The sequence below is a fragment of the Heterocephalus glaber genome, unplaced genomic scaffold (genome assembly GCF_053883595.1).
Source record: "Heterocephalus glaber isolate CG9 unplaced genomic scaffold, H.glaber_assembly_v1.0 deba00001465, whole genome shotgun sequence".
NCBI lineage: Eukaryota > Metazoa > Chordata > Mammalia > Rodentia > Bathyergidae > Heterocephalus > Heterocephalus glaber.
Genome location: NW_028258312.1, coordinates 20,336,017 through 20,363,356, shown reverse-complemented (window position 1 = coordinate 20,363,356; position 27,340 = coordinate 20,336,017). Strand labels below are relative to the sequence as shown.

Below are 27,340 nucleotides of genomic sequence, written 5' to 3'. Positions count from 1 at the left end.
ACATCCTCAATTGTCAAGAAGCAAGCAGAAGGGGTGCCTGGGAGGGGCGAAGGGAGAAAGGACCGAGAGAGACAGCGAGGGGTTTCTCTAAGACCAGGCTGATCCCTGCAAGCTATCCTATTGTGTTGATTTAGGAAGACATTTGCTGTATATAACGTTTAAGGCTGATAATATCATTGCGCAGCCAGATAAATAAAGCGTTGGCCCAACGGTGGGGTCAGCGATCGATCTTGGGCTCAGAGGAAAAGGGAGAGACAGGGTCGCTCACGAGGCTCGCCTGTGTGCTTGTCAGTCGGCGTGCAGGAGCGGGAGCCCGAGTGTGTGAGCGTCAGGTTGTGTGAGAGCGAGAACCCAGTCTTCAGCTGGCCAGCAGGCTCATTAGCATTCCTAAGCCATGGACCTGTGCTGACAACTAACAGAGATAGCCGCTCACCACCAGGCCTCCTCTCCTTTTGTCTTCAGATCTGGAAGAGAAAAAGATTTCTGGGTGGAATCTGGAGCCTGAACTTCCATAGGATTGTTAGGGATTCAGTTTGGTGGGGGGGGGGGGGGGGCGCTACCAGGATTTTGCCTGATCTTTCTCTCTGCCTTAAACAACTTCCCTCCTAAAGAGAGAACTTTTTTTCTTTGTTTTGCTTTTCTCTCTCAAAATGTAATATTCTAGTGAAACTCCGAGCTTAAGTAAATAAGAGGGAGAATCCTCTGGAAATATTTTGCCATTTCTCCTGTGGCCATGAAGAGAGGAGCCTGTTTATATGTCTGGCTCAAATACACATGCAAAGCTGGTACTTTTAAAGATTTCCAGCACAGAGCGACCAGGGGTTGCTTGAGCTTACTGTGCCTCCTCTTTCTTCTGCTCGGTTTTGTCTCCTTCTGGGATAAAATTATTTTCTATAATAAACATCCTGCTTATTATTTCATCACTCCCCATTGTTTTAAAATACAGGACATCTTTCGAAATCGTGTAGAATCTAATTTTGAATTAACTATCAGGAAAATGTAATTTTAGATGCCCCCATTATTCTAAGAAACATTTTTAAATTATACTCATTTGTGCAGTTTTCTGCACCCTCACACCTATTTTGGGGAGAGTCTTTTCACCAGATCTCCCAGGGATAAATATGTATCCACTTTGCTCTCCCAGATCCTGTTCCTTGAACTCCATCAAACTAGGCAGATAGTTTTACATCGGAGTGTACAAATTATCCCATGTTGACAGATGTTTGTCACTTTGTAACTTCTTTCCAAGTTTTCTCCCCCTCCCCTAAGCCTTCTTTCCAGCTTGCTTTGTTGTTTTAAAATATGCATGTCTCTCACTGGAATGCCAGTCACGAGTGCAAACTTTGTGTCCAACCTCCCACATGAAATGATCCTTTTAGAGGGAACTCAGTATGTCTCAATCTGCACTTCACTCAAAGCCTCTGGGTACCGGCCACTCACTGGTTCTGGCTCCAAAATAACTCAGCAGAAACGAGTTTCCAACTAAAAATCCCCTCGAATGTCTCCCAGGGAAGAAATATAGCTCCTATAATTAAAGGAGGCAACGGCCGGAGGGGGAATGCAGCCAGCAGCCAAAAAAAAAAGTAAGAGTTTTATTTATTTGCTGATTGAGCTTGGGTTGTCATGACTAGCAGGTTTATCCACACTGGAGGTGCTGGAGGTTTGTGCTTTGGTGCACAGGAGGGAGAGGTGGGAACAAGGGAAGGGGAGGATGACAAGGAGCAGGCCCACTTTGGGAGAGACAAAATGATTTCTGTGGGACAATGCAGGGAAATTTCCCAGCACTGGATCTGAGTTTTAAAAAAACAAAACAGCACAGAACAAGAGTTGTAGCTGAGGAATATGGGGGGGGGGTTCAGAGGAGATGAAGGGGTAATTATAGTAAACTCTCAAATGTGGGGTATCATCAGGGAAAAGGAAAAGGACTCTGACTGCCTTCCCCAGAAAAGTAACGTGACAGCAGGAAAATTATTAGCTGTGCTGTGTGTGGCAATTCCGTATGTGGGGGGCGGAATTAGAAGTTTCAGGACTCAAAGCAAAAGTGCAGGGCAGCCAGGAGCCCACCACCCTCCTAGGCAAAAGTTGTCTAGGAGGTGTGGAAGGGGAGTCTTCTCTAGAAGACATCACCTTTGCACTTGATTTTAATTAGTTTCATGTTGAAGAGCTGACTCTGCCATCAGGACCGCTTAGAGCTCAAAGGATGCTGAACACCTCCCAACCTCTTGGACCACCCTCCAGAGAGGAGGTAGTAAGGCTTCTAAGCTTCAAAACAGAAGGAGGACTCAGGCCGGGCAGCTCCTTTCTATTAAGAAGGCAAAACTTTAGCTCTGATGAAAAACAGATGAATTTTTTTTCCGTCCTCTCTCTGAAACAGTTACTCTCTTTTACTGATGTGAAGTGACGTCAGCAATGCCTGCCCTATCCCCTTGGAGAGAAGGGAGAGAGGAGGAGGCGAGGGAAGGAGGGAGCTGGGAGGAAAAGCTAGCGAAAAAGAGAAAGAGGAGCTGAGAGAACAGGGGGAAGGGTGGTAGGGGGAGAGGGAACGGGAATGAGTGTCCTGCAGGGTCCTGTAGGACAAAATTCCACCGAGTGGGGAAAACAATGCCGGAGAGGCCAGTGAGGCTCGGGCACCTTCTACCCTCAGCCGCTCTGTCCTAACCTACGGAGAGCTTACAGGCCCCGCGCACGTATAGAAGCCGATAATGCATCAGCTCTCCGCAATATTTACAGCGCCACTTTTAATACACACCAGATGGTTCGCGACTGTGCCGCCTCAGCCAGCTCACTCCTCGGTTGTACTCGGCGGCACTTTGTTGCAATTACGCTCCATGCTGAGACCAATTTTATTGGTGACCTATTTTTCATATTTGCAGCATTTTATGTTAAAAAAACCCTCCTCCCTGGCCTTTCTGCAAAGGGCAGCGCTCAGGCAGGGAGGGTTTTAGGAGGACAGCGGTGCGGCGGGGCTGTCGAGGTGGATATTCATATCTATCGTGATGTCCCATACCTCAGGTTTAAGTGAGTAAACCCGATAGACAGAAGTACTGCGGTCATTATGTTTGTTCACTCACCTCCTGTCTGTCAGACCCCCACGGACTGTCTACACAGCGCGCCTGCCTCAGAGTCAATACATCGGACCATAAATATTGTATTCCATTAATTATCACGCCACTGGCTTATCCGGGCGCCAGCGTCCTCGAGCGGTGCAGGGCAACTGAGGACGCTTCCCGAGCTCATTCGCGGGCTGGGAACCCCGCTGCAGCCGCCGCGGTGCCTGGGAATCCCGGGCGCTCCGGGCTCGAGCAGGGCCTGGGGCCGCGCGCCGGAAGGCGGGGCGGGGCGCGGGCCCGTCGCCGCCGGGAGCGCTCAGTACCTGTTATCTTGCCACGCAGAAAGCCACAGGGAGAATCCCATTTGGCACGCCGGGAAAGGCTTTCAACTTTATCTCCCGCCATGTAAATATCCCCGAGCGCCCGACTGAGGGACTTTGTTTTGCACCGAACAATATAAATGTCCTCTTTGCTGCAACGCAGGTGTGCGCTTCCTACCCAAACTCTTTTTTCCTGCTTCCCTTCTCTCGTTTATAGTAACTCTTTATACCCCCTCGCCTGGTTAAAAAAAACCACAACCCACAGATGTTTACTTTATTGATATAACCTATGCCATGGTTAGGCTCAGAATAATATGCCTCGACTAGCAGTCATTTAGCAAATAATAGAGGCGTTCTGGATGCCGTCCAACGTTACACATGTACTTGGTCATAAAATGATACGTGAAAAAATTAACATCTGCTTTCCTAAAATAAAGTGTGCCAAGTAGCTTTTTATGAATGCTTTCCTCATTTTCAAAAGAAATATGGAGAGATAAACTGGCACCCAGATGTATAGCATATTTATAATGGTTTTAGGATTTAAAGGTAGCTATTCATTGCACAAGCCATTTAAAAACTGACGTTTTAAAAGCTACTTAACCCTAGACATCTTTGCATCCTGAAGAGTCTTCCAAATTTTATTATTTAAAGAGGAATTTACTGTCATTTACTTGCATATCAAGGCAAAACTATGTGCAAATCGGGTCTTGCAACCTCAGCTCCACAGAAATTCCAACTCATCTTTTATTTACCTAATTTCTCAGCAAGGTTCCCAGGCCCTTAAGAAGGCAGAGCTGGAAAGTTTAGTTGGGCTCTTTTTTGTTGTTGTTTAATTCCACTATTAGGAAATGAGGCCTACCTTTGAATTATTTCATTAGGATTTGGCCTTTTGGGGGAAGGGGTGGGAACCATAATCATTAGTGGCTTTTTATTATTTCTACAATAAATGGCTAGATTCTTTGTTGAATAAGCTGCTTGAATGTTTTGCAGATGTTCCACTTAGACCAATTCTGACCCCCTATTTCCTCCCAAATAAGTCGCTTAAACTCTCCCACCAGTCCATTTGCTGGAGAGGGCACCTGCCCCCACCCTAGCAAGACTGTCAGACCAGGACAAATCCTAACTACACACACACACACACACACCTCACTTTACACACACACACACACACACTCCCACCCACTGAGCCTCTGAACGTGGCAGGGGATAAGAAAAGAAGAAAAGGCGGGGAGCTGGTGCTGCAGAGCGCCGAGGAGGAGGAGGAGGAGGAGGAGGAGGAGGAGGAGGAGGAGGAGGAGGAGGAGGAGGAGGAGGAGGAGGAGGAGGAGGAGGAGGAGGAGGAGGAGGAGGAGGAGGAGGAGGAGGAGGAGGAGGAGGAGGAGGAGGAGGAGGAAGGCGGCCCAGTGGTTACAGCCCTAGGCGGAGGCGTGCCCTGCCCCGGCCCCTTGCCCCCCTTTGTGAGGTGGCCTAGGTCCGTTTCCCTCCCAGGGCTGGCAATCTTGCTCTGCCCGGTGCTGGAGGGCATCCGCCCAAGGTGTTTGGAGCTCTCCGGGGCGCGGGGGCCAAGCCGGGGTACCCGGGTCTCCATCCGGGCGCATCCCTCGCGCCGCCCCGCCGGGCCGCGGCTACCGCGCGTGGGGACCGAGGGTCTTTAACAAAGGGCTCCGCGGGGCGCGGCCACGTGACTGCCGGCGGCGGCGAGGGCGGGGAGGCGGCCCGGGTGCCCGGTGGCTGCTGCACCCAGAGAGCTCGGCCGGCCAGGCGGGCGGGCTCTGCCGGAGGCGAAGTCCGCATGGGCCCCGCGGCAGCAGCCTCGCTCTGCTCTGCTCTGCTCTGCTCTGCTCTGCTCTGCTCTCCTCGGCTCTCCCTGCAGACGCGCTTCGCAGGGCTGAGCGCGGGGAGGGCTGGGCCCAGGCTGAGGGGCCGGCGAGTGGGTGGACGGGAGGAGGTGGAAGACACAGCCCCTCTCTGAGCGACAAGACCCCTTTGCAAAGGGCCACGAGGGGAGAGGGGGCAGCTCCGAATAGGAATAGGAGAATTTTCAGGGTCTTGCGGTTACTTCCCCTCCCCCTTTTAGATAGTTTCTTCTTTTGAATTTTTTCCTTTCTTCTTTCTTTCTCTTCCTTTTCTTTCCTCTTCCTCCTCTTCTCCTTCTCCTTGTCCTTCTTCTTGAGTGGGCGAAATATGTCTTCATGTGTTTTCAGGAGAAAGAGTGATCCACAAACTTAAAAAAAATTCTTTTGGGATTGGAAAGAAATTATTAGAACAGGTAAACATGTTTTTGTGGGCTCGCTGGCCAGAGTGAACCGGGCAGTAAAATCCTGGGCTTTCACACAGGAATCTTTGAAGATGGTGTGGTTGTAGAGAAAGAGAATTATCTTTAAAAGTTTTCCCTCGCCCTAAAAACAAAACCTGTCACGGCTTTACTTCTTGTTAGAACAGGTAATGTCCTCGTTTTCTCGTTTGATGGACTCTGAATTGATGGTAGATGCCTCCCTGAGAAATGAGGATGAGAGAGAAGAGCTTATCACACACACAGATTTTTAAAACCTGCTTTCATATAATTTAACCTTAGGAATACTTTTATTATCTCCATTCTTAACCCTTCCTTTTTTTCTCTTTTTTTTTTTTTAAAGACCCATGCCTCCTAGAGGAGAAAACCTTCTTTTAAAACAGATTCAAGCCCCCAGCACCAGTTGTTTGTTGTTAGTTTTCATGATTATGACGGTTCTTATGTCATCCCCTTTCTGCACTTGATCTTTTTTTAAGAGGGTGAAATGAAGGACACAAAGACAGTATATCAATGAAAAGAAGAAAGTGGCCCTTTTAATGGGGACTAGAGAAAACCCAAATGTAGATGAAGTGTACCATAAAGGCTGCTTCCAAGTCCATCTTAATTCCCCTGGGCTCAGTCATCACGGACATGTACTAATGGGGAGCCCTGCAGAGGCAATACCCTGCCCTATCATTCCAGATACGTTTGCACGGAGAACTTGGAGACATTCAAAGCCCAGATTTGCCTACTCTGCCTTCAAACACTACCCACCTATTAGAGTAAATTCTCTCCCTTCTGTGATTACTTTGCTTGCTAGGGGTGTCCAGTCCTCTGCCCTACCTCATCCTCTCCCAGCAGGTTGGTATAGGCTGGGTCATATTCTAAGGTTTTTACTATTATTTTGTGCTCAACTCTGTTTAATTTTCTATTTATTTTTGGACCTCAGCCTTTTTGGATCACAAAAGTCCCCACAAGTAACACAGCAATAAATCTGGACAAAAATAAGACAGATTTCCTCATCGATGTGTAATAAAGTTAAAGGATATTGTTTTGTCAGACAACCGCTAAGTAGAAAATAAATCTCAGAGTCTGGGGAAACAAAACGGAGAGCTGCTGGCATGTGTGTAAATTTACTTTTAAAAGCAATAAATCAATGTTAAATTAAACAGCTGGGTACCCTGTCTAGGAGAAGAAGGTTCCATGTTTAAGAAGACCTTGATGGGAGAAATACGCGATTTAACAAGACACACACACACACACACACACACACACTCACACACACACATACACATACACAGATTTTTATTTCGATCCAGAGGCAAGACTGACCTGGAAACTTTTCCTCTAAACTTCAGACAGGAAGGGGGAAGAAGAGGGAGTGAGAGAAATGTATCCACTGTCCATCCTCAGATTTTTACACATGTTTTCAGGCACAAGGAGACAGCAGGTTTGCTAGAAATGTTTCAGATATTTTCAGAATCATCAGTTAAGCTCTGAAGTCCCCTCTTCATTGGCTTAGGTTTGTTGTGAGTTTTGTTGGATTTCTTTCTGTAAATACTATAACCTGTGGAGATACTTTATTGAGCATACTGAATACATTCTTATCTGATGTCTCCTTTATTCTTAACGGGGTGGTTTTGCACTGGAAATAACATAGTAGAAAAATAATAAAGAGAACTGTGATTTTATAGCTATTATGCCTGTTCATTGAAAAGCAAATCTGAGATTGGAGTGGAATTTAATACTCAACTGGAATATTTTATTTCAACTTATTATTATTATTTTACACAATTCATCACTGAGAAAAATTGTGGGAGGTAAGGATAGAGGAAGGAGACAAAAACAATAGAAAACCCAAGCCCTGGCTCTGTATTCTAAGGACAATATGAATCAATGAGATCTTACAGAGGCAATATTCAATAGCAGGAAACTAGGAGTACTTTAAGGCTAGCATGTATGTATGCTGGATTTTCCTCCTGCTTTAAAATGAAATTACAGAAAGATTCCACTGTTCTTTAGAAAGTAGACACACTATTGAAGTGAGCTCTTTTTTGTTTTTTCTATTCAGATCGACTGATTTGAAAGAAAAGTATGGGGCTCTTGCCCATATAGAAAGCAGCAGATTGCTCTTGATTGGCCCCCTCCCATCGCAGCCTCAGAAGTTTTATTTTATAGTGATGTTGTTAGCCCAGTTCCAAAGAATAGTCACATAATTTGGTATCATCATTCAACTTTAAAAATGGAAAAAGTACTGTCTTTCCCCTCAGGCTACAAACTAACAGGGGTATCTGGCAGCATCCTGCCTACCTTTGACTTTCTTTCAGCCAAAGGAAATATCAAAGACCAGGTTGCCTGGAGAGGAATAAAGTTATATTATTTATATTTAGGAGGCAGTTTTCAGTTTCCAGGACCATTCCTGGCTTGCTAAGTAAATCTGTGTCTTATGCCACTCAGAGATAGGTCTGAGTGCCTGTCAGGAGACGTCTGGGCTGCCTTAGAAACTCACAATGATTTCTCCAACACTGCTAGGCTTTCCCAGCAATGCGCTTTCCTCTGTGGAAGCTCTGGGAATGATTTAAGCCCCAGGTGAGCCTTCCAGGCACTGCCCTTCGTCCCCATCTGGGCAGGAAGGTGCAGAACTAGCTAGATGCTGGGCCAATTTGGGGAGCAGGGAAAGAAGGGTGGAGAGGCCGCCTGTTTGAATTAAAGACAATAAGCAATCCTGCCAGGAGCTGTCCTTGAGCCTTAGCTGAAGGCAGAAAAACAGTCCATCTCACCTTAGTAGTTACGTTTGTTTGTTTGAGTTGGCTGGGGGGGCCAATAGCAGAAACTTGCAGGTAGTGCTGAGCTTGGGAGACTGGGCCAATGGTTAAATTGCAGCAAGTGTATTTTTAAGTCCCATTGCTTCTGCATCCCCTAGTCTCTCAGTGCTCGGTGCTCGACTTGGGCACACTTTGATTCTAACTTTGCTTGCTAGATGGCGCTCGGTGTCTCAGGACCTTCCATTTCAGAATTGAAGTGGCTTTTTCCGCACCGTCGTTCTGAGCTAGTTGTGGGTGTTTGATTAACACAGTGATGGTAATGTTATTATTGCCCTTATTTTTGTCACCCTTGGTCTCCTTTTGACTAAGGTAGCATTCAGGTAGGAGCTACCCATCTTAATCTGTGTACTAATAAAGTTTAGGGAAATTCTGCTCCTGAGTTTGGGGCACATTTATGGCTCAATTACTCATTCTGATCCGTTTCAAAAAGCACCTCAACTTTTCCCCCAGTAATCTTATTGAGGTTTTCAGGGAAGGATAAATCAGCAGGTCCAGATGGTTATTCACAATTCTCAGGTTTCCCACCAGAGTCTACTACCCACTCCCACCACTGCTCCCCATTCCCATTTCAGGTTGAATTAAGCTAATCTTAGGGAACTATTCCTTTCATTTGTCATTCTGGGATATCATTAATTGATTTTTAAAAGGATTATGATTGATTTAAAGCCCAAATACTAAGAACTCATGTCTATAAAGAGGTATTTTTTAATATTAGCAACAAAAGTCACTACAACACTTGTTTAACATGGTGATTTGTGGATTCTGATGTGTATTTATTTTAACCACTAAGTGGTTCTTCTCAGATATTGAAGTCACATTTGGCTGGGGAGGGTAATTCCTTTGTGTTGAAGCACAAAGAGGGAAAATCAATAGTTCTAAGTTTCTGATGGAAAAAATAAAGATGAGCCAAAAGAACCTATATGCTGTTTTGTTGAATGAAGACATCATTTTCACAGCATTCATCACTCTCCTACCATTGTCTGTCCTTTAAAGGAAAGGTTGCAGGTAGGAGTGGTGGTGATTGAAAGAAAATTTTCTCTTTAACGACGTTTTACCAACTCTTTAACAAAGGAGAGTTACACTTGTTACTTGCTTTTAGGATTTGGGGAATTAATTTGTATAGAAACGTTCCACCTTTGGGAAAATTAGTAACACTCAGAGCTGGATGGCTTGGAAACCTTTTGTCAAGTCTAGGCTGCTTTGGTGAAGAACCCTGTGAAGTCTCTCTCTAGGTGTTAGGCTGAAACTAACAGGCGCTGAAAACCTAAAGAGGGAAATTTACAACTTGATCAGCCCCAGCCACACACCAAAAACCTGCTACGGATGCAAACATATGTTTCAGATTAAGTTAAGCAAATGGCTCTTGTTTTTCTTTTTTTTCTTCTTCTTCTTTTCCTCAAAGTTGAAAGTTGATCACGAAAATTTAAATTTAAGTGTGCTGTGCTTCCAGTGGATCACTAGATCCTCAGATGCTTACAAATCCCCCTAACCATTTACTTAAGTGTTTCCATTACCTTCCTGAGATCCTAATTCAGAATCTCCTGCAAATGGAATCCACTCAGGTATTAATTTCCAGAAACACATGTAGTTTTGAAAGTTGGCTAAATTGAAAACTCGATATAGTCTTCCCTCTGATATTAAAGTGCTAGATAGCTAAAGTGTACCTCAGTTGTTCTAATGGTTTGCCTCTTTTCCTGCACACTTACTAAATTTTAAACGCTGATGTTAAAGTACAGAATTTATTTTAAAGTTCCTTCGAAGTTTCATTCGATAGAGGAGTAGGTGATTTTCCCCCACAGGATGAGACAAAATAAAGGAGTGTTCCCAAAGCCTTTAATTATGTTGGGAAAGACCAAAATCTTGATGTTTCTTTCAGTGGGGTAGGTAACTATCTTGCCCAACCTCCCTGCGGTCATCCAGCCCATCTCCCAACTCAATTATTTGGCTGCTCAGACGGTTGGTCAAGAAGTTTAGAATTGACTCCCCACTCTCTAAGATAGCTCTCTGGGTCAGTCGCAGAAGAAGCAATCAGGCATCAGACACCTCTGTAATCTCGAGTCTGAAGTCATTCCCTTTACTTCTCACTTTCGGAGCTATCAGCCTGCAGATTCTAACCGATGTTGTCACGCTGAAATTTGGTAGTTATGATTTATACTTCTCCCTGTCCCAGGGGCTTTTGGCAAATGTTTAGAAATTACTGATTTCCAAGAAACCAGCTCCTCAAGAAGCCTGTTCTTTTATAACATAGAAAGTATACACATTTCTTTAAATAGGCAGTGTATATGTGACATTGACAAATGGCAAGAGAGAAGGAAACTTATTTTAAAAGACTATGAAGGGAAGAAGTGGAGAAGACAGCAGCAATCCTATAGAAGAGTAGGGTTGGAATTACAAGAAAGCTTGACTAATAATTAAAATGGCCACGTATGCTTTAGGATGGCACAAAGTTTCATTGAACACGTGTGGGTGGCATCAGGGAGACCTGATCGAGATCCTCAATGTTCTCGAGTTAAGGAAAAGTATGTGGAAAATTGAGCTCCTCATCCTTCTTTTCTTCACATTTTTCTCTGGCAAAAGTGGCCCTGAAATATTCACTCAGGTGGGAGTTTCTGACTTAAAATAATCTAGAAAAGTCATTCTGAATCTGGATCAGAAATTCACTTTTCTTTAAAATAAGACATTCTTGATTAATTAAATCCGTATCTTAACAACTCCTTCCCCTCAAGTCATAAGGAAAATTTCTCTTGAAGGAAAGAGATCCCCCCCATTCGAACTGAGAGCAAATCCTCTGCACCCAGGTATTCAGTAAGTACTACCTACTTCACCCCAAATCTCTACAATTCCCTTACCCCAGAGACAAGGGAAAACCCGAAGTCCTTCCCTTCACTGGATTCCCTGTTTTTCACTCCTGAACTCCAGAAAGGATGAAATGTTTCATTTATTCAAAAAGGGAAGCCCAGTTCATTAGATGAGCGCCCTCAAAATATACCAACCAAACACTCCATACAGACGTACGGAGATACTTCAATTTCAGGTTTGGATAGCATGGGGTGTACCCTACTCTAGAATGTGCCATGCTCCAAATGACTATCATTCAACAAGTCCCCTTCGAAATCCTGCCCACGTCAGCTGCTAAATTGCATTAGGCAAGGTGAGTTCTCCCCAGTTTCCAGAGGAGGGCTGTGCCCTTAGTTTAAATAGCTCCCGGCATGGCCAAGTCTCTCTAGCAGCAGGAATTTGTCTTGTTATTTGGACAAAACAACTCTTGACACCAAAAGAATAGCCCAACTACGAGGAAAAAAAATCTTTGGGAAGAAAGATTTCAGCAATGACTTGCAGACTAGAAAAGGGCAAGAAGTTTGTGTGAGCACCGAAGTAGGAGAAAGCAGTGTTTATGGCTCTTCTGAGGGAAACAAATTAAATTGCTAACCAGTGAAAGATGTAATGTAATATTTGTATGTCTTAAGGGACAGACAATACAGCATTTTAAGGCTAAATTGCTGCTAAACTGTGGAACTTACTGAAATTTTTCATTGTCATACTACGTCAGAGAATAGTTTCACCCTGAAATTCTTGTGTGTAATCCGTGTTACCGTGCAGATACGATTTTGAAATTGGCTTATTGAGGATATTTTATGGGAAAGAAAGTCCTTAAATTAAGATACCAGGGTCTTCCCTTTCTTGCTTACTCTTTCACTCTTTCTAGAGAAGTTTGGATTAAGTTGGTTTAAAACTAGTCTTGTTTAATCGATCTCGAAGAGAAATTTTTTTTGTGTGTCTCACTTGCTCTAAATGTAATAGTTTTGTCCCCAACGTTAAATCAAGAGCGTGGATGAGCAGAATAGGGTCCTAAAGCCCAACAAATGGGGCAAACTCCAATACAACAAAGTGCAATTTCAAATCTTTTAAAAACTACTCTTGTCTTAGGAGTGGTGACTGAAGAGTTGCTGGAACGATCAAGCAATGAAAAAGATGCCCCACAGAAAGTGATCTGCCTTTATTCTACTTTGCTTATCGAGACAGTAAAAAAGAAAGCCAAACAGGGACCTGCGCGGAAACGCACAGGTAGGACCTGAGGTCTGCAGAGGGGAAGAAGCGGCGAGCTGGACCGCCCCTTCTGGCTGCTGTCACAGAAGTTGCTGTCAGGGTTTCTGGAGCGCAGCGGGGCCAGGCGAAAGCGCGGTCGAGCCCGCTCTCCTGGGCGGCAATGAACCTGTCAGTGCCCGGGCGCGCAGAGCTGTCCCACAGACAGCAGAGCCGTGGGACCAGGGGCCCGGCAGGTGCAGCCGTCTGCTGGGAGGCTCATCTGTCGGGCTGAGACCCTGAACCTGGGGAGACTGCGCCCCCGGCGCCGCAGACCTTTTAACCCACAGTCGTCCAGAGCTGGCCAGCAAAAGGGGTGGTGGTGAAAAGTTGATCAGAGAAGGGTTAAAGTTGGAGGAGGGAGGCCCCTTGCCATAAAAGTGTCCAAGAGTGGCGCTGCTTTCACCGCGGACGGGATGGAATTCGGGGAGCCGCGCAGGGAATGGCGTGTGCACTTTGGTCGCTCTGATTAACACTGGGCATGGAGCAAGCAAGGTTCATCACTCACAAACTGCACACACGCTAAACTCACTGCCGTTTCGGGCTCAGATCCTAAGATTTCAGGAGCCAATCTTCTATGGTGGGGGAGTGGTCAGAGAAGGGAGTCGGGCGCGGCCCGGACCTCGGGGTTCTGGCCAAGAGCGGGAAGGGGGCGCGCCGGGCGCTGTCCATGGTGCTGGGAAGAGCGCGGCTGCACTTCCTGCACCTCGCTCTCCCCAAACCGAGCTCAGGTGTGAAAAAGGCAAAAAGACACTAACTCTTCTGCTGAAGACCTCTTTTCTGCCTTGCAATGTGGAAAATACGGACTTGGTCGTCCAGTTTCAACAGTACTCTAGGACGATTCTAGTCTTTACATCTCACTCAGTATTGCTTAGACAGCAGGGGTAGATTTTTTCCTTAAAGTGTTCCATATTTCAAATAATGTAATCAGCAATTGCTGATATACAAAGTAAAGATAAAGGATGAAAGAAAAGAATAATTTGAGATTCTACACATATCCAAAGGCACTTCGCTATTTCCAGATTTGATAGGAAATAGAGCATGGCTTAACCTGCTAGATAATGAGTTTACTGAGAAAATACTATACATATTTTTTTCAGTTTCACCTAACTCTTTGCCAAATGATATAGTTATATATTTGTTAGCACAAGTAAAAGGAGTAAGTTACCTATAGTAGTGCGTGCATAAATTAAGAAATGGCTAAGATCTCATCCTATGTTCTTAAATGGTATTCTAACAGCTGCATTTTTAACAAAACAAATGTGATTCCTTAAAAAAACAGGTAATCAGAAAGAAAGTAGGATAAAGGTACAATTATTTCAAAATCAGGACAAAAAACTAAATAGACACATAACCTACTTAGTAAGGAGTCACATTCTTTTACACCCCCCCCCCATGTGTGACAAACAGGTAGACTGTTAAATATGTTTGGTCCAACCAGAAATGTGAAGAACAGAAAAATAATTGATCTTAATTGTTTTAATTATGAAAATCTTAGCCTCAGCAACTTGAGTCCATGTGACAACGAAGAAGGAAGAGGATATGAATTCAAACAGCTGACACAATGATTCAGCAGCAGCTGACAGCATCTCATTTGATATTTGATATCAAGCACTAGATCAATATTTGTGAGATCAATGCAATTTTAATGGTTTTCTTTCAAAACCGTATGAAAGCCAAATTGTGACACTCTGTGGTAGGGTTATTTTTAGAGCTGGTTATTCCAGGGGACAATATTAAGTAATTTACTGAAGCAAAGCAAAAAACAAAAACAAAAAACCTCAAAAAACCCACCACAACAAACCATCAATATTTCCTCAGTTGATAAATCCTGATTATCCAAGTACCCAGAGAAAGTGTGAACATTTATTGGAAAAAGGCCATTTATTTCATTATGATTAAAAAAGAAAATAAGCCTTTGAAAAATTCTTTGGAGGTACATGAAGATGAACTGGATCAGATATAGCCTTTTCAGATACAATGCGATTAGGTGGTACTTGAGAAAGAAGAAATGACAATGACAGAAAAAGAAGACCTAGACCTTTTAGGTACAGGGTCAACCCTGTAAAGTGTGGACTTCAGTGGGAAATAACAGATTTTTCCTGCATTCCTAGCAGAATAGAAAACTGAGAGCTCTATCTGATACTCTAAGCAATGTTCTCATAAAGGTCAAATAGAGAAGGAAAAGTAAATAGGTGTAAATATATGTAAGTATAAAATACTTTCCTTAGAAGAGTTTATAACTTAAAATGCAACTAATCTAACTTAGAGGAACATAGTTCTAAACATATGGTTGTATTTGAACTCATTTGGTTACCAATTCATTTTGATAAAAATGCTAAACTTGGATTTATTTGTTTTTACAGATTCAATTTTGAGGAATTTTCAGCTAGAGGAACCCAAGACCTTCTATACCAACAATTTCTGGGGAGGTAGTTGGTAAGGGAGGGGACAAAACTAGGTGAACATTTCATAAGAACAGTAGCAAAGGTGAGGTGTGGTGATGTTAGGTAGTGTTGAAGACAAGAGGAGGTTAAAGTTTTTGGGTTATAAGACCACGAAAATGTCTCTCATTTGTAATTTGACTTTGATTAAAAACTTGGGAGAAAATTATTTTCTTTTCACTTGAAATGATAGGAACATTTTAGAAAATTTCTGATGCTTGACCCCAAAAGACCTCTCATTCTCTTTCAGATAAAGAAAATACTACCCAACTATGCCAATTCTTATATTTTTCCTTCACACGTTTATTTTTTCTTGGTATTTTTCTAGATGACAGTAAATTGTCTGATGCAGAAACTGACAGATCACTTCAAATAAAAGGCACTGAATTATGTGCTTTTAAATAAAATTCACATCTAAGTCCTTTTGCAGCATCAGACAGTACACCTTGTACATTCCTTAAGAATCTAGGCAAAGGCATATTTTTTAGGATTTTAATAACTCCATAAAAAGTCACTGCATGTGTCTCTCTGTTCTATTGTATTTCAAATTTGGCAGATTGCCTACAAATTAAAGACGTCAATAGTTTAAATCAAATATTCTTTAATAAAATAAACTCAATCTTACATACAGATACACATTACATACAAATAGAGAATTTACAGATGCAAATGAACTTGAGGCACTTAAAAACATTTACTACAATGTCTTGCAGATTTTGAACTTGAAAATTTTATTTCACAGAGGTTTTAAAAACATTCATTGTGACCAACATATACTGAGCACCTATGTTACAAACACCAAATGAGCATGTACATAAATTTTGTATTGTCTGTGTGTTTCAGGTGGAATGCCCAAGAAAGAACACATATACCCTATGGGTGGATATGCATGTTTATGAGGTATATACATATATGTGCTTATATGTGTGTTTTAATATGATGTCTTTTAAAAAACCCTGAGTTATTTTAAAGGAAGAAATGAACTTTACATTCAATGGTGGGTTGGCTAATCCTAATTTGACAAAGAAAATTTCCTCATAGCATGAAAGACACTTAGAATTTAAAAGTTTACGGCACCAAAAATGCTGCTCTTAAGCCACTTTGAAGTAATGCTAGTGAGTCCACGATCCAGATCTACATGTTAATCTCTAGTTTTGCCTTCAAACAGAATTCAGTTACAAAGAACTTGGAAAGATTTTGCATCTATTCAGGAGAGGAAAACTCTTTAATTTTCTGAGGAGCAAAAACTCCCCAAGAAACTTCATATAGCTTCTTAGATTTTGCTTAGCATACGTGATAAAACATTGATTGTTGCAGTTTGGTGACCCATGAAATTTGGGGGTTAGTTTTCTCTTCAGACCAGAGCATATAATTATGCAAATAAAGAGCTGTCACTGATCTAGTGAAATACTCACAAACACATGCACTCTGAAATTGGACAGAAAAGTGAAAATGGTTGGTGGTGTGATGGTGCCATGGTTTGTTTTCCTGCCAAGTTTCTATCCAAGTTCATTATTCAAATTGTAAACTTTAAAAAGAGACATATCATTCTTGGGGCGTTGGGTGTCTTTTCATTTCAGATTCTTTGTATTGGTACCGCAGGCTGGTCACAAAGTACGGTTCAACATTATTTTACCTATGATGGTTTCCCATATTACCCAATGTAATTGCTAAGGAAGAAAAAGCTGAATGGTCTAGTAAGAAAGGTGCAGGACCTCTCTAGATTTCTTTCTAGAAACATTTCATGTGTTTTAAACAGAACTCAATTGTAATAACCCAAAGACTATAATGAAAGCTTTTCCACAAGCTCAAGGGAAGTGACTGGGAAAAGCTGCCTGGAAGGTCCCATGCATTAAGTCAAAATTCTATTTTGAAGCTTTTTATATTCAAGGCAAAAATACTTGGTCACTTTGTGATACCTCCTTAAGGGTTAAACTCGCAGGATGGCTTTCTCCTCTCTGGCAACTGGTTCCCTTACAGTTATTACTCCTATAAAACCTTTGTACCAAGAATTAACACGAGTTCTTCAATCTCATCATGCACTTAGACATCAAGGCCTCCCAACTCCAAAGTTACCAGAGCACAGGCTGTTGCATAATTTCAGATGGCATGGAGAGTCTCACTGATGAAATCCGAGAAGGCTCATGTCAGACCACTGACTGCTAAAGACATCACTACATGAAAGATCAGTGGTGTGAAACTTTAAAAACATCGATCCAAATGAATCAATTAAATCAACATTCACCCTTCCTAAGTGTGAGGTTTAAAACTATCATTGTTGCTTTTTTTTTTTTTAACCCTACATAGATTTCAAGATAAATGCTGGAATGCTTTGATGACTGCTTCTATTCTTAAAACTCAGTTAATCGACTTTGTGCTATTTCTTCCTTTTCAACATCTTCCACTTGGTGTACATTCTTTACTTTGGTACAGTGCGTGACAGTTGCAATGCTTTAAATCTCAACCCGCCTAACAAAGCTGATGCTTTAGGTAGGGTAGCTTTAAGCTCTGTGAAGTGTTGATTAAAAACCCTTTCTCAGACTCAAACTGATCTTTTTGGAGATTAATAGAATATTAGATAAAAGGAAGACGAACAATTCAAGAGACTCCCACTCAGTCATTCTATACAAGGAAGGAAGGAAAGTATTCAATTTTTGAAAGGGAGTACCTCCTGGCGTCTTTTATTTTATATTATTACAGTCCCCAATAAGTAATCATAAAATCACCATCACTATCATCTCCCCCTTTGCCACCCATATTTCAAAGATGAGAATGTCTCACAGTTATTTAAAGATTTTTTTTTCCCACAGAATCATGGGGAAAGTTTTTGAGAATTTTTACACTTGCTGTAAGAGTAATCCTTCTTAAATGAATGAGAAGCATAGCCACTAAGAGAAACCTATCAGTTCACAGTAAAAACTGTGATTTAACAAGAGGCATCACACATGTTTGGACTGGAGCTCCAGATAATCCGGAGAAAAATGAAAAAATAACCTATCCTATTAGCAGTGATAATATAGTTAATGCAAGTAGTCATCCACACCCTCTGAAAGGAATTAAAAATTTTAAAGGAAGGAACAGTTATAAAAGAAATGTAAACAAGTTGATTTCAGATTGGATACAGTACATTAAGGACCTACATATAAGAGTTTGGGAGCAATTACATCTCACTAGACTTGCTTTAGAAAATATATTTACCTATTGATGATGTGCTGTTGAAATTTCCTTGCTAAGGAGACAGTTAGGCATTAAAAACAAATTCCTTAAAATGGTAGCTTTGTGAAAAGTGTGAGCCAAATTGTGACTAAGTTGAAGTTTGGATATTACCTTACAGCAATAATAAAAGAAATAACAAATAAAGCTTAAAAGTTGATGAATGCTGTCCCATCATTTCTTTTATAGTCCAGCTTTTAAAATCTGTATACACTTTATGAATAAAGGAACTTCTGAACAAGAATAATACACACTTACTTATTGGGAAAACTTTTTATTTTAAAATGATAAACAGAAATATAAGATATATAGGAAACCCCTGTGCTTTAATTTTGTTTTTTGACATATAAACAAGAATGCAATCTGGGTTGAAGCACAAGGCAGAAATCAGAGAAAAAAGCAATTATTACAAGTAGATGGTCCACCTTTTAAATACCCATAAAGACTTTTAACAACTGCTTGGTTAGGAACCTTTAGAAAGCGCCAAAGCTTATCTGGCTTTTAAATTTCAACAGAACTATTTTGAACTTTAGATCTGCCAACAACTCCATTCCCGTTCCACTTGCTTGAAAAACTAAGTACATACTTGAAATAAAAAGTCCATATCCTAGCTTTAAACCTCTAACGACCTGAAAACCTGTCCAAGGAAACCAACATGGGGGGAGGTCAGAGAAGAAGCACTGTTAATACTGGCCGGCCCTGAGCAGGCGGCCTACTACCAACTGCTTGCTGTTATCGCAGGAAAATTGAGGTGAACAGTGTTATTACATTTATACCAACAGACCCACAATCAACAAGTTAAAAAAATCCTACTTTCCAAGGAATCTGATCAGTTGTCGGCTGGTGGTCTGGAATGGTTTCCCTAGCTCCCTCTGGGTTGCCACAGCTTAGATCTACAAGTAGAAATTACATTTACACAACTTAAGTTTGCAAATAGCTCTTTATACATAGTTAAACAAGGCCTTACAATCCAGTAGTTTTAAAGTATTAAAGGCAATTAAACAGTGATGTTGTCTAGTTACAAGTAAAGGATTTTAAAAAGAGAGGTGGGAAAATTGGAAAGAAGGAATAGGAGTCATTTGTATTATAAGCTGAGCATTTTACTTTGCTTTAATTCAGCTGCAGAAGCTTCACAAATTTAGCACTGCACAAGTGTTTTTTATTTAAATGCTACAAAATTAGTTTTATGTGAACATTTTCATATATTGAAAACACCACACAATTTATAACACTTGGAAAAATATATTCAATCCACATCAATTCTCAAATCCTTTCACTGTAAGATACCATCACTTTACACAGTCTACTGTGACTTCTAAAATAAGAAAGATCAGATAAAAAGGGTCAACATCACAGACCCATGCGCTTGGCATTCTTGGGCTTACACATTTTAAACCACCCAAGAAGCTGGGTAAAATGCCTTTTGATTTTTCCTCTCATGTTGTTTCTGTTTAAATAATATCCAAAGATATACAGACATGACCACTGGGCGGGGGGGGGGGATCACTTTAATTTGCCATCATCGAAACTATAGAACTAATGAATGCATAAGATATTATCAATTTTAAAACTTGTTGAAATTGGTTCATAATATAAAAACACTTATCTGTGAGGTGACTGACTTCAGGTTATTTCTCTGAGGCATAAGAGAATTCTAAGTCATTTTGGGTACATTTTATGACATCTTAAAATAAGGCAGGCATATTAATAGTTGCATACATTTTAAAAAAGGATGAAAATATTAAATTCAGAACCTCATCTATTAGAAAGTCTTCACAAGATAATTAAATTCTTCAAGTAATTAAAAATTGATGTCAAATTTAATGTTTAAATTTGAAAGTCAGCAAAATCGACTTATTTTATCTCTTGCATTTCACAGTGTTGGCCAGATCATAGCTGGATTAAAATATTCAATTGTTGAAACTGTAGGGCAAAAAACCCTACAGGGGAAATGGAGTCCTAAAAATGACACCATTGGACCTCGAGGTGAAAATCTGTTCCACCAAGTCTCTCTTTTCCCCTGGAGAATAAAACGGAATCATTTTAGCCCTACTTAGCCTTTCAGAAGGAAAAGGCTACAGAGTACAGTTTCATTTTCCTGATGACAATAAAAAGAAATTGTATCCCTAAAAGGGCTCAAAGTAGATCATTCTAGTAAGGATTAATAACAGCCACCACCACGACATCCACCCAAAGCTTTCTCCACAGTGATATTTAAACAGTAAAACTAAAGTGTGCTATCTAAATCACAATGCCACTCAACATACATTACATATTTAAAAAGCGAAGCCAATTCTAACCATAAAGTTGGAAGTTCCATTGAAAATGGGACCTTTTGCACCTATCCTTAAAAGATCTGCTCCTTCTGTCGGGATTTAGACAGTGTCTTCTGAAATGAGACTGGGGCGAGCCTCACAATCAGCTGGGCAGATTCTCAGCAGTAATGCAGATTCGGTATTTTATGAGACTTTTATGCAAAGTTTTTCTTCTGGTCTCGAAATGAAAATAGATCGTTAGGGAGAGAACAATTTGCACTCCCAAAAGTACTGCACAGTGCATCGTGGCATTCATGTTGTGAATTTAAATTTGGTATGGGGGGAGGGGAGAGAGAGGAGAGAAAGAGGAGAGGAGAGAGGGAGAGAGAGAGAGGGAGAGAGGAAGGGGGGAGGGAGGGGGAGAGAGAGAGGGGGAGAGAGAGAGAGAGACAGAGAGAGAGAGAGAGACAGAGAGAGAGAGAGAGAGAGAGAGAGAGAGAGAGAGAGAGAGAGAGAGAGAGAGAGAGAGAGAGAGAGAGAGATCTAAGATACCTTCTGGGAAACCCTAGTTAAAATCGGAAGCGAGTCCGAGGAGCCGCGCTGGGAGGGAGGAGCGCGGGCGGTAGGACCGCGCGGCTCCAGCCCGGCCGTCAGCTCCGTCTGCGCGCGGCCGCCTCAGCCCGCGGGACGCGCGGCCGCTGCACCCTTATTGCTTTGACAGTTGCACTCATCTAGAAATAATGCAAAACGCTATTTAGATGTGTACAGCACGACCCTGGAAAGCAAGCTAATGAGGCCGGGCGCTCGGGCGGTGCCGACCGGCTCACAGCTCCTCCGGCTGCATCCGCTGCGAGCGGCGCGTCGCCGCCGGCCTGGCCGAGCTGCCCTTGGCCTCCGCGGCTTCGGCGAAGAATTTGAAAATGGACGGGAAGCTCTTCCAGGAAGTCAGCTCGTGTCGGTCGGTGCCTGCAGGGAGAGACAGAGCGGATTACGGAGGGCGTCGCTGGCCCGGCCCGCGCCCCCGCACCGCGTCCCCGCCACCCCAGCCCGGGCCGCTCGGCCGGGACCCCTCGCTGGACGAGCGCGGCCGGACCTGGCCCCGCGGGTCGCCGAGGCCGCCGGGTCCCCGCGGGCCAATGGGAGCGGCGGGCGGCCCCTCCCTCCCGACCCCACCCCCTCCCGGCCGCGCGGGATTGGCTTCCCTGGCGCGCGGGATCGGGGGTCCACGCCCCGCGCCGCACCCGGGCTCCGGGCTGGGGCACCCGGGGGCTCTTGCCTCGCCCGGCCTGCGATGCAGGACATCACTGCCTCAGCGAGGTCGCGGGCCACATCGCGCGGGATGCTGGGCGGGGGGGGGGGGGGGACCAGACGCAGGAGAGACAAGGACGCCTGCAAGCATCGTAGCGGGCGACATTGTTTTATTTATTTATTTACAGATATGTTGTGGGCAGATTTAGAGACGCTAAAATAAATAAATAATAAATAAATAAAGTTTCAACGCAGTAACTACCAAGAGAGCATTTAGGCCTCGTATTGTGGCAGGAGGAATTCCACTTTTAATAAGTCAGGTTAGCTGCCAATTTACACAGGGCTACTCTATTTTACTGCAGCTTCTTTTGTGGCTTCGATCCAGTATTAATGTATACTGTTGTTTTTTTTTCAAATCAAATCTACCTTTAGTGTGAGGCAGGCAATGCTGATAACACAGATACAGGCATGAGGATAGATGAAGAAATACATTAGTCTGTGTTTGATTTCTTATGCTAGCTTTTAACCTTTAATCAATTGCTTCATAACCGAGTATTTTTAAAATTCAAAAATAAAAATAATTACAAAGACTTTGATAGAAATAATGAATGAACAGCCCTGAACCACTGAAATCTCTTCCTATATAACTCAGTTATGCAGAGACACTGCTTAGAAGTCTCCAAATTCAGGGCCTCTGTCTGATACTTTAACATCGTTAATGATAATTCTTTAGTCTGTAATAGTAGGTCATTGCTATGGTTACTCTACAATGGTGCAACACTTTGCTTTCCCCTTCAGCTATTCGCTGAGACCCGGTAACCACATTTGTTGCCTAGCAACAGTTTTGTGACAGTATCACAATCTGGGAATTACAACAATAAGGATGCTATGGCTGTGCTCTATGGCCAGAGAGCAGAAAGCTACAGCCTGTGCATGTGACTTATCTGTGGGCGCTGGCCCTACAAGAGATCCCCCCCCCTTCATAGGTGCCTCCTCTCTGAGCTGGCCTCATGCGCATGCATTTGGAACTCAGCTCCGATGCTGAAGTCATACCCTTGAGAAATATCCCCCAACACTACTGTAGTCAGACTAAAAAATGAGGTAATTTCTCTATCTGCTTACTTATTTCAGGCAAAATTCAGATTATCTGATGGAAGGGAAGGATGAAGGTCAGTCTATCTTGGGAAAGCCTAAAGTGCCTAACTGTAACTTCACAATTTCTAATAGACTTCTGGACAAGAAATACGTCTATCAATGGATTATGCAATTTCAAATTATTTAGGACATATGGGGCATCCAGATATTTTATTATTTTTATTGATTGATTCAAATGATAGTCTTAGGATCCTTTTGAATTTGGAGGCATTCACATTCTCCAAGCATAAAGGAACAGTTCTAGATAGCCCCAGACCTGGCTACTTTAAATAAAATTTTGTGGGTATATCTAGAAGGAGGCCTCGTTTCTGGAGAGGTTTATGAAATTGTCTGTATTCCTGTAGTGTTTCCAACCCTAGTTTCAGTTCAACAACAGCTACTACATTGCACTTATAATGATAAAATATTTCAAAACCTCAACTGTATTTCTTTCTTTGAAGGGCATTCTCAGACAACACCCACCTCCAAAACCAATCAGCCAAAAAAAAAAAAAAAAAAGAAAGAAAAAGAAGAGGTGCTAATTGTCTTATTGTCTCTTTTCCATTCCCCAAGCTTCCAGGCACACTTAGCATTTCCTCTACAGTGATCACACTTACGCTTACGAGTGTGACCATGGCTATGACCAGTTTATAAGCTTTCTCAAGGAAGTCCTCTTACCATTCCTCCCACCCCTCGAAAACCAATTCAATCTACGAATCCAGAGGGATTTAAGAAGTCGATGGTCTGAAGTGATTTTAACTCCTTTATTTCTTCTTTCCCGGTGCTAGTCTTTCTGAAATTTCCCTGGTGATAAAATTACTACGAAAGCTTTTTAGTTTTAGCTTATGATGACTCTCTGTTGATTAGTCCTAGGATGAACAGATCAGAATCCCGGAGATACCTGAATACCTGCACTGGCTCTCAGCACATACCCTGCACCAGCGTATGTGCACCTGTCAGAGAGGGGGGATTAGTAAGTGTAAGGTAGTAAGCAAGGTAGGTCACCAACTGAATTACACAGAATGGTGCGCGTGTGTGTGCGTGTGCCTGCATGTGTGTATACACGTGTAGAATCCTCTAAGGAATGACAGCATGAATATTTTATACAAAAATATCTTTTCTAAATATTTGCAAATAGATTTTTAATATTTTTAAAGAAGCACTTAGAATTTGGGTAATTGCAAGTCCATCTTGGGTTGCATGTACACATTTCAAATATGTTTGGAGACCATTTAAAAATTCAGGAATAAAGTCCAATGAAAATATTTACAAATTTATATGAAAATCTATCCATGACAGTGCTCAATGAATCGAAACTTCTGAGAACAGCTTTCTAGTACTTAAAAAATACGTCATTTTAGGGGAAGTTAAGAGTTGTGGTATTTATTCCATCAATATAGAAACACTAAGCCATTATTAAATTATGTTCTCAGAAAAAGATATAAAGGGTTGAAGTTTAAGTAAAAAAAAAAGCATCCATTCATTAATAAATTGCAATGATGTGACAGTAACAGGAAAACCAGTCAATTTAGCACTAACCATGTTATTTAAGAGATAAACATAATTTTGCAGAGCGGGCAAGTTCTTTCCTCTGCCCCAACATTACCCTTATCAAAAGTTCCTCTTTGGGGGCCAGGGATTTAGCTCAGTGGTTCTGTCAGCTGCCCCAAAAGCACAAGGTCCCGAGTTCAATCCCCGGTACCAAAAAAAAGTTCCTCTTTGTACGGACTGTGAACTTCTCTCTACTTTTCAAATCCCCATTTTCCAGGTCCAGAGACACATACACAAAGTAGGGAGTAAAGTGTTTTTCCACATTAACTACTTGCCAGTTCTCAGGGAATAATTTCTGAATTCTTTTGGATTCGCAGGCTTACGTATTCGAGCTGGACAGTTCATTTTGGGGTGAATTCAGTCACCTAATCTAAAAAACTAATTCAGTATAAAAGGTAAAAGGTCACAGTGCTTCATTAGGAAAAACGGGCTTTGTTCAGTATCACTCAATGGTTTGATGGCAGTGATCTCCGGAGCTATTTTGGACACTGGTGGGAATATTTTTGGTGGACTGGAAGAGGCTGTTGGCATTGAGCAGGAGAAGGTCACGGATGGGTGGACATCCTGTTATTTACAGGGCAGTACAGCATGTTGAATTGTTCTGCAGCCCACATGGTTTTCAAGTGTTCCACAGCTATTCCTGTAGTTGAAAAGCCTATTTATAATTATATGGGTTTGTAATTTGAATCTGTTCTGCAAATGAAGTACTTTGTGTACAGTTTTCATATATACTGAATTTTCTAGGAGGGCAACTACCTTGTAAATTGAAGATACTATGTACTTCGTGTTTTTCAGAACATTACCAAGAGTAGTTTGCCCTGTGAGAACATGTGGACGTGAAGTACCACTGCCCATGGTACTTTAATCACCAGTAAGCATACCTGGATGACCCTGCATTTGTAGCTGTCACATTCACGGTGATTCTAGGTGCAGGACCAAGGATCTGACTATTTTTATTATGTCTTCTCCTGTAGATTTGCCAGAGTACTTTAAATATTAAAATGCATATTCATTTTATTATGAATTACTTTTATTCTTCCTGTATATTAACGACAGCAGTACAGTGATTTAACAGTCTTGTACATAGATTATTTGACTCTGAAATTTATTTCACGATGTTAAAAGCACTGTGTAATATTTGCTATAGTAGCAAGTGATTAGATATTTATGGTCAGCTAAAATAAAAATGAATAATTAGTTTTTATTACATTAGACTAATTCTCTCAATAATTTGAACCCTATCTCTTGTATTGTTGTACAGAGCAAAGAATACTTGTTTTATTTTCCATTATGTTTGTTCCACAAATACTGTTTGTCTATGATGTTATTCACTGTGAAATAACTAAGAGGAAGGGGATCTTCTAATTAAAATACTATACTGAATATTCATCCTTGATTTCTCACTTAGAAATCACTTTAGAAATGAACTGTAGCCAATTTCAAGGCAGTAACGGCAGCACAAATGGTCAAAAGGATTAGAAACCCTAAATATGAAGGATGAGACTATAAATCATATGAGAAAGATCAAATTGCTGAAATGTATCATTTGTTTTCCCCAAAGACTACATATTTAAGAAAAGTGTCTTATAATGGAACAGACATAGAAGAAAGTTATATTCATATAATAGCTTTTAGAAATTTAACAAAAAATGATTGAAAAGGTACTGAAAGTAGAATGCTCAAAGAACAGAATAGGATCTCTGTCATGTACACTGCTTTTATTTCTCCCTGTCCTAACTCCAACCCCAATGTTTCTTACAAGTTAGCTTTGTCCAAAACCCTCAGTATTTGATCTCAGGGCTTAGGATTGTTTTTGAGGGGGGTTGAAGATGGGGAAAAATGATGCCAAAGTATGCTAGTAAATTAGCACCCCAAATCCTGATGTTTATTTTTGCAGATGTAAACTACTCTGAAGTTGTGTTTCATTTTATGTAGCAGTTGTCTTAAGAAGTTCCATGTGAATAAAATTTTGGTTTGTTTTGCTGTTGGAGACATAACCCATGTCAAGGACAAGCACAAGCTCTATCACTGAGTGGCACCCCCAGCCCTATAAGTAGAATATTTTTAAATGAAGTAGTTTATTTACCTTTTTCATGATTCCCTTCATAGAAAGAATAATTTTAAGAAAGCAAATCTTCATTCTTCGATGGTGCAAACACACACACACACACACACACACACATACAGGAATCAGACAGGTTAGAGATGAAGTTTAGTGATAAACAATAAATAATGAACACTTAGCAGACGGACAGGCAGCCTGTAGAGTAACATACCACCAAAAGATAAATCAGAAGAATTTCTTGGTTAGTCATTCACTATTCCAATTACTGGGAGTCACTTTATTTTACATGGTCCCAGACCAAAAGGTCAGAGAATAATTTCAACCATCTATGCACAATTGACATGATAGGTTCTATTTAGAATAGGGAATGCCACTGTTCACAAAGTTATCTTTAAATGTGAAGGATCTTTCAAAAATCTTTATTTCAGTGGGAAAAATGCCAACATATGCCCACTTCTTCTCACCATGCACACCAGTACCCAAAAAGAATGCATTTCTAAAGCAAAAGGTAATGAATAAACTTTGTGAGTTCTCATGATAAAGGAGGAAAGAAGCTAGAAAGATATAAAACACATTAACATTAACAGGGTAACATGTCTATGGTACTTTCAAAATGACAAGGCTTGATTTAAAAAATTGATCTTTAACAAGAAAAAGAAGTATGGGCAATTAGGAGGTAATGAAGACGTTGTCAATATAGCTATGTTGATAATAACAGGTAAGGGAATTCTGGAGAATATCTAATATATAAAAATCAGGGGGTCTGTAATATGCATTATTGAGTCCCAGTGGGATTAGCTGATGAATTTATGAGCTCACCAGCAGTTATTTTTAGAAAGTTACAAAGAATCAGAAAAATATCAGAGCACTGAAAAATAAT

General features: G+C 41.6%; 2 protein-coding genes across 10 annotated transcripts in view; one reads left to right on the top strand and one right to left on the bottom strand.

Moving 5' to 3' along the window:
• Positions 1-414: 414 nt before the first annotated feature.
• Positions 415-27,340, bottom strand: part of Arb2a (ARB2 cotranscriptional regulator A) — a 437,422-nt gene continuing 410,496 nt past the window's right edge. For 6 of the 8 annotated variants that reach the window (XM_013071100.3, XM_021255770.2, XM_021255773.2 and 3 more), the window contains one exon: positions 18,466-21,428. In XM_013071100.3, the coding sequence (XP_012926554.1) occupies positions 21,286-21,428 (143 nt within the window). In that variant the 3' untranslated portion in view covers positions 18,466-21,285. Of the gene's footprint in view, positions 465-18,465; positions 21,429-27,340 lie in introns of those variants that run through there. The other 2 variants (XM_087180725.1, XM_013071103.3) reach the window with 2 other exon arrangements.
• LOC110348509 (uncharacterized) lies at positions 1,163-27,340 on the top strand. 2 transcript variants are annotated; one of them, XM_087180730.1, is made up of 6 exons: positions 1,163-1,583; positions 12,395-12,532; positions 14,917-14,989; positions 15,838-15,894; positions 23,712-23,840; positions 25,191-27,340. In XM_087180730.1, exons 1-5 carry the CDS (start codon positions 1,559-1,561, stop codon positions 23,830-23,832), a joined length of 414 nt encoding a protein of 137 aa, XP_087036856.1. In that variant the 5' UTR covers positions 1,163-1,558; the 3' UTR covers positions 23,833-23,840; positions 25,191-27,340. The 2 variants fall into 2 exon arrangements, with proteins under 2 accessions (XP_087036856.1, XP_087036857.1); XM_087180731.1 differs by lacking the exons at positions 23,712-23,840; positions 25,191-27,340 and adding an exon at positions 17,042-18,464.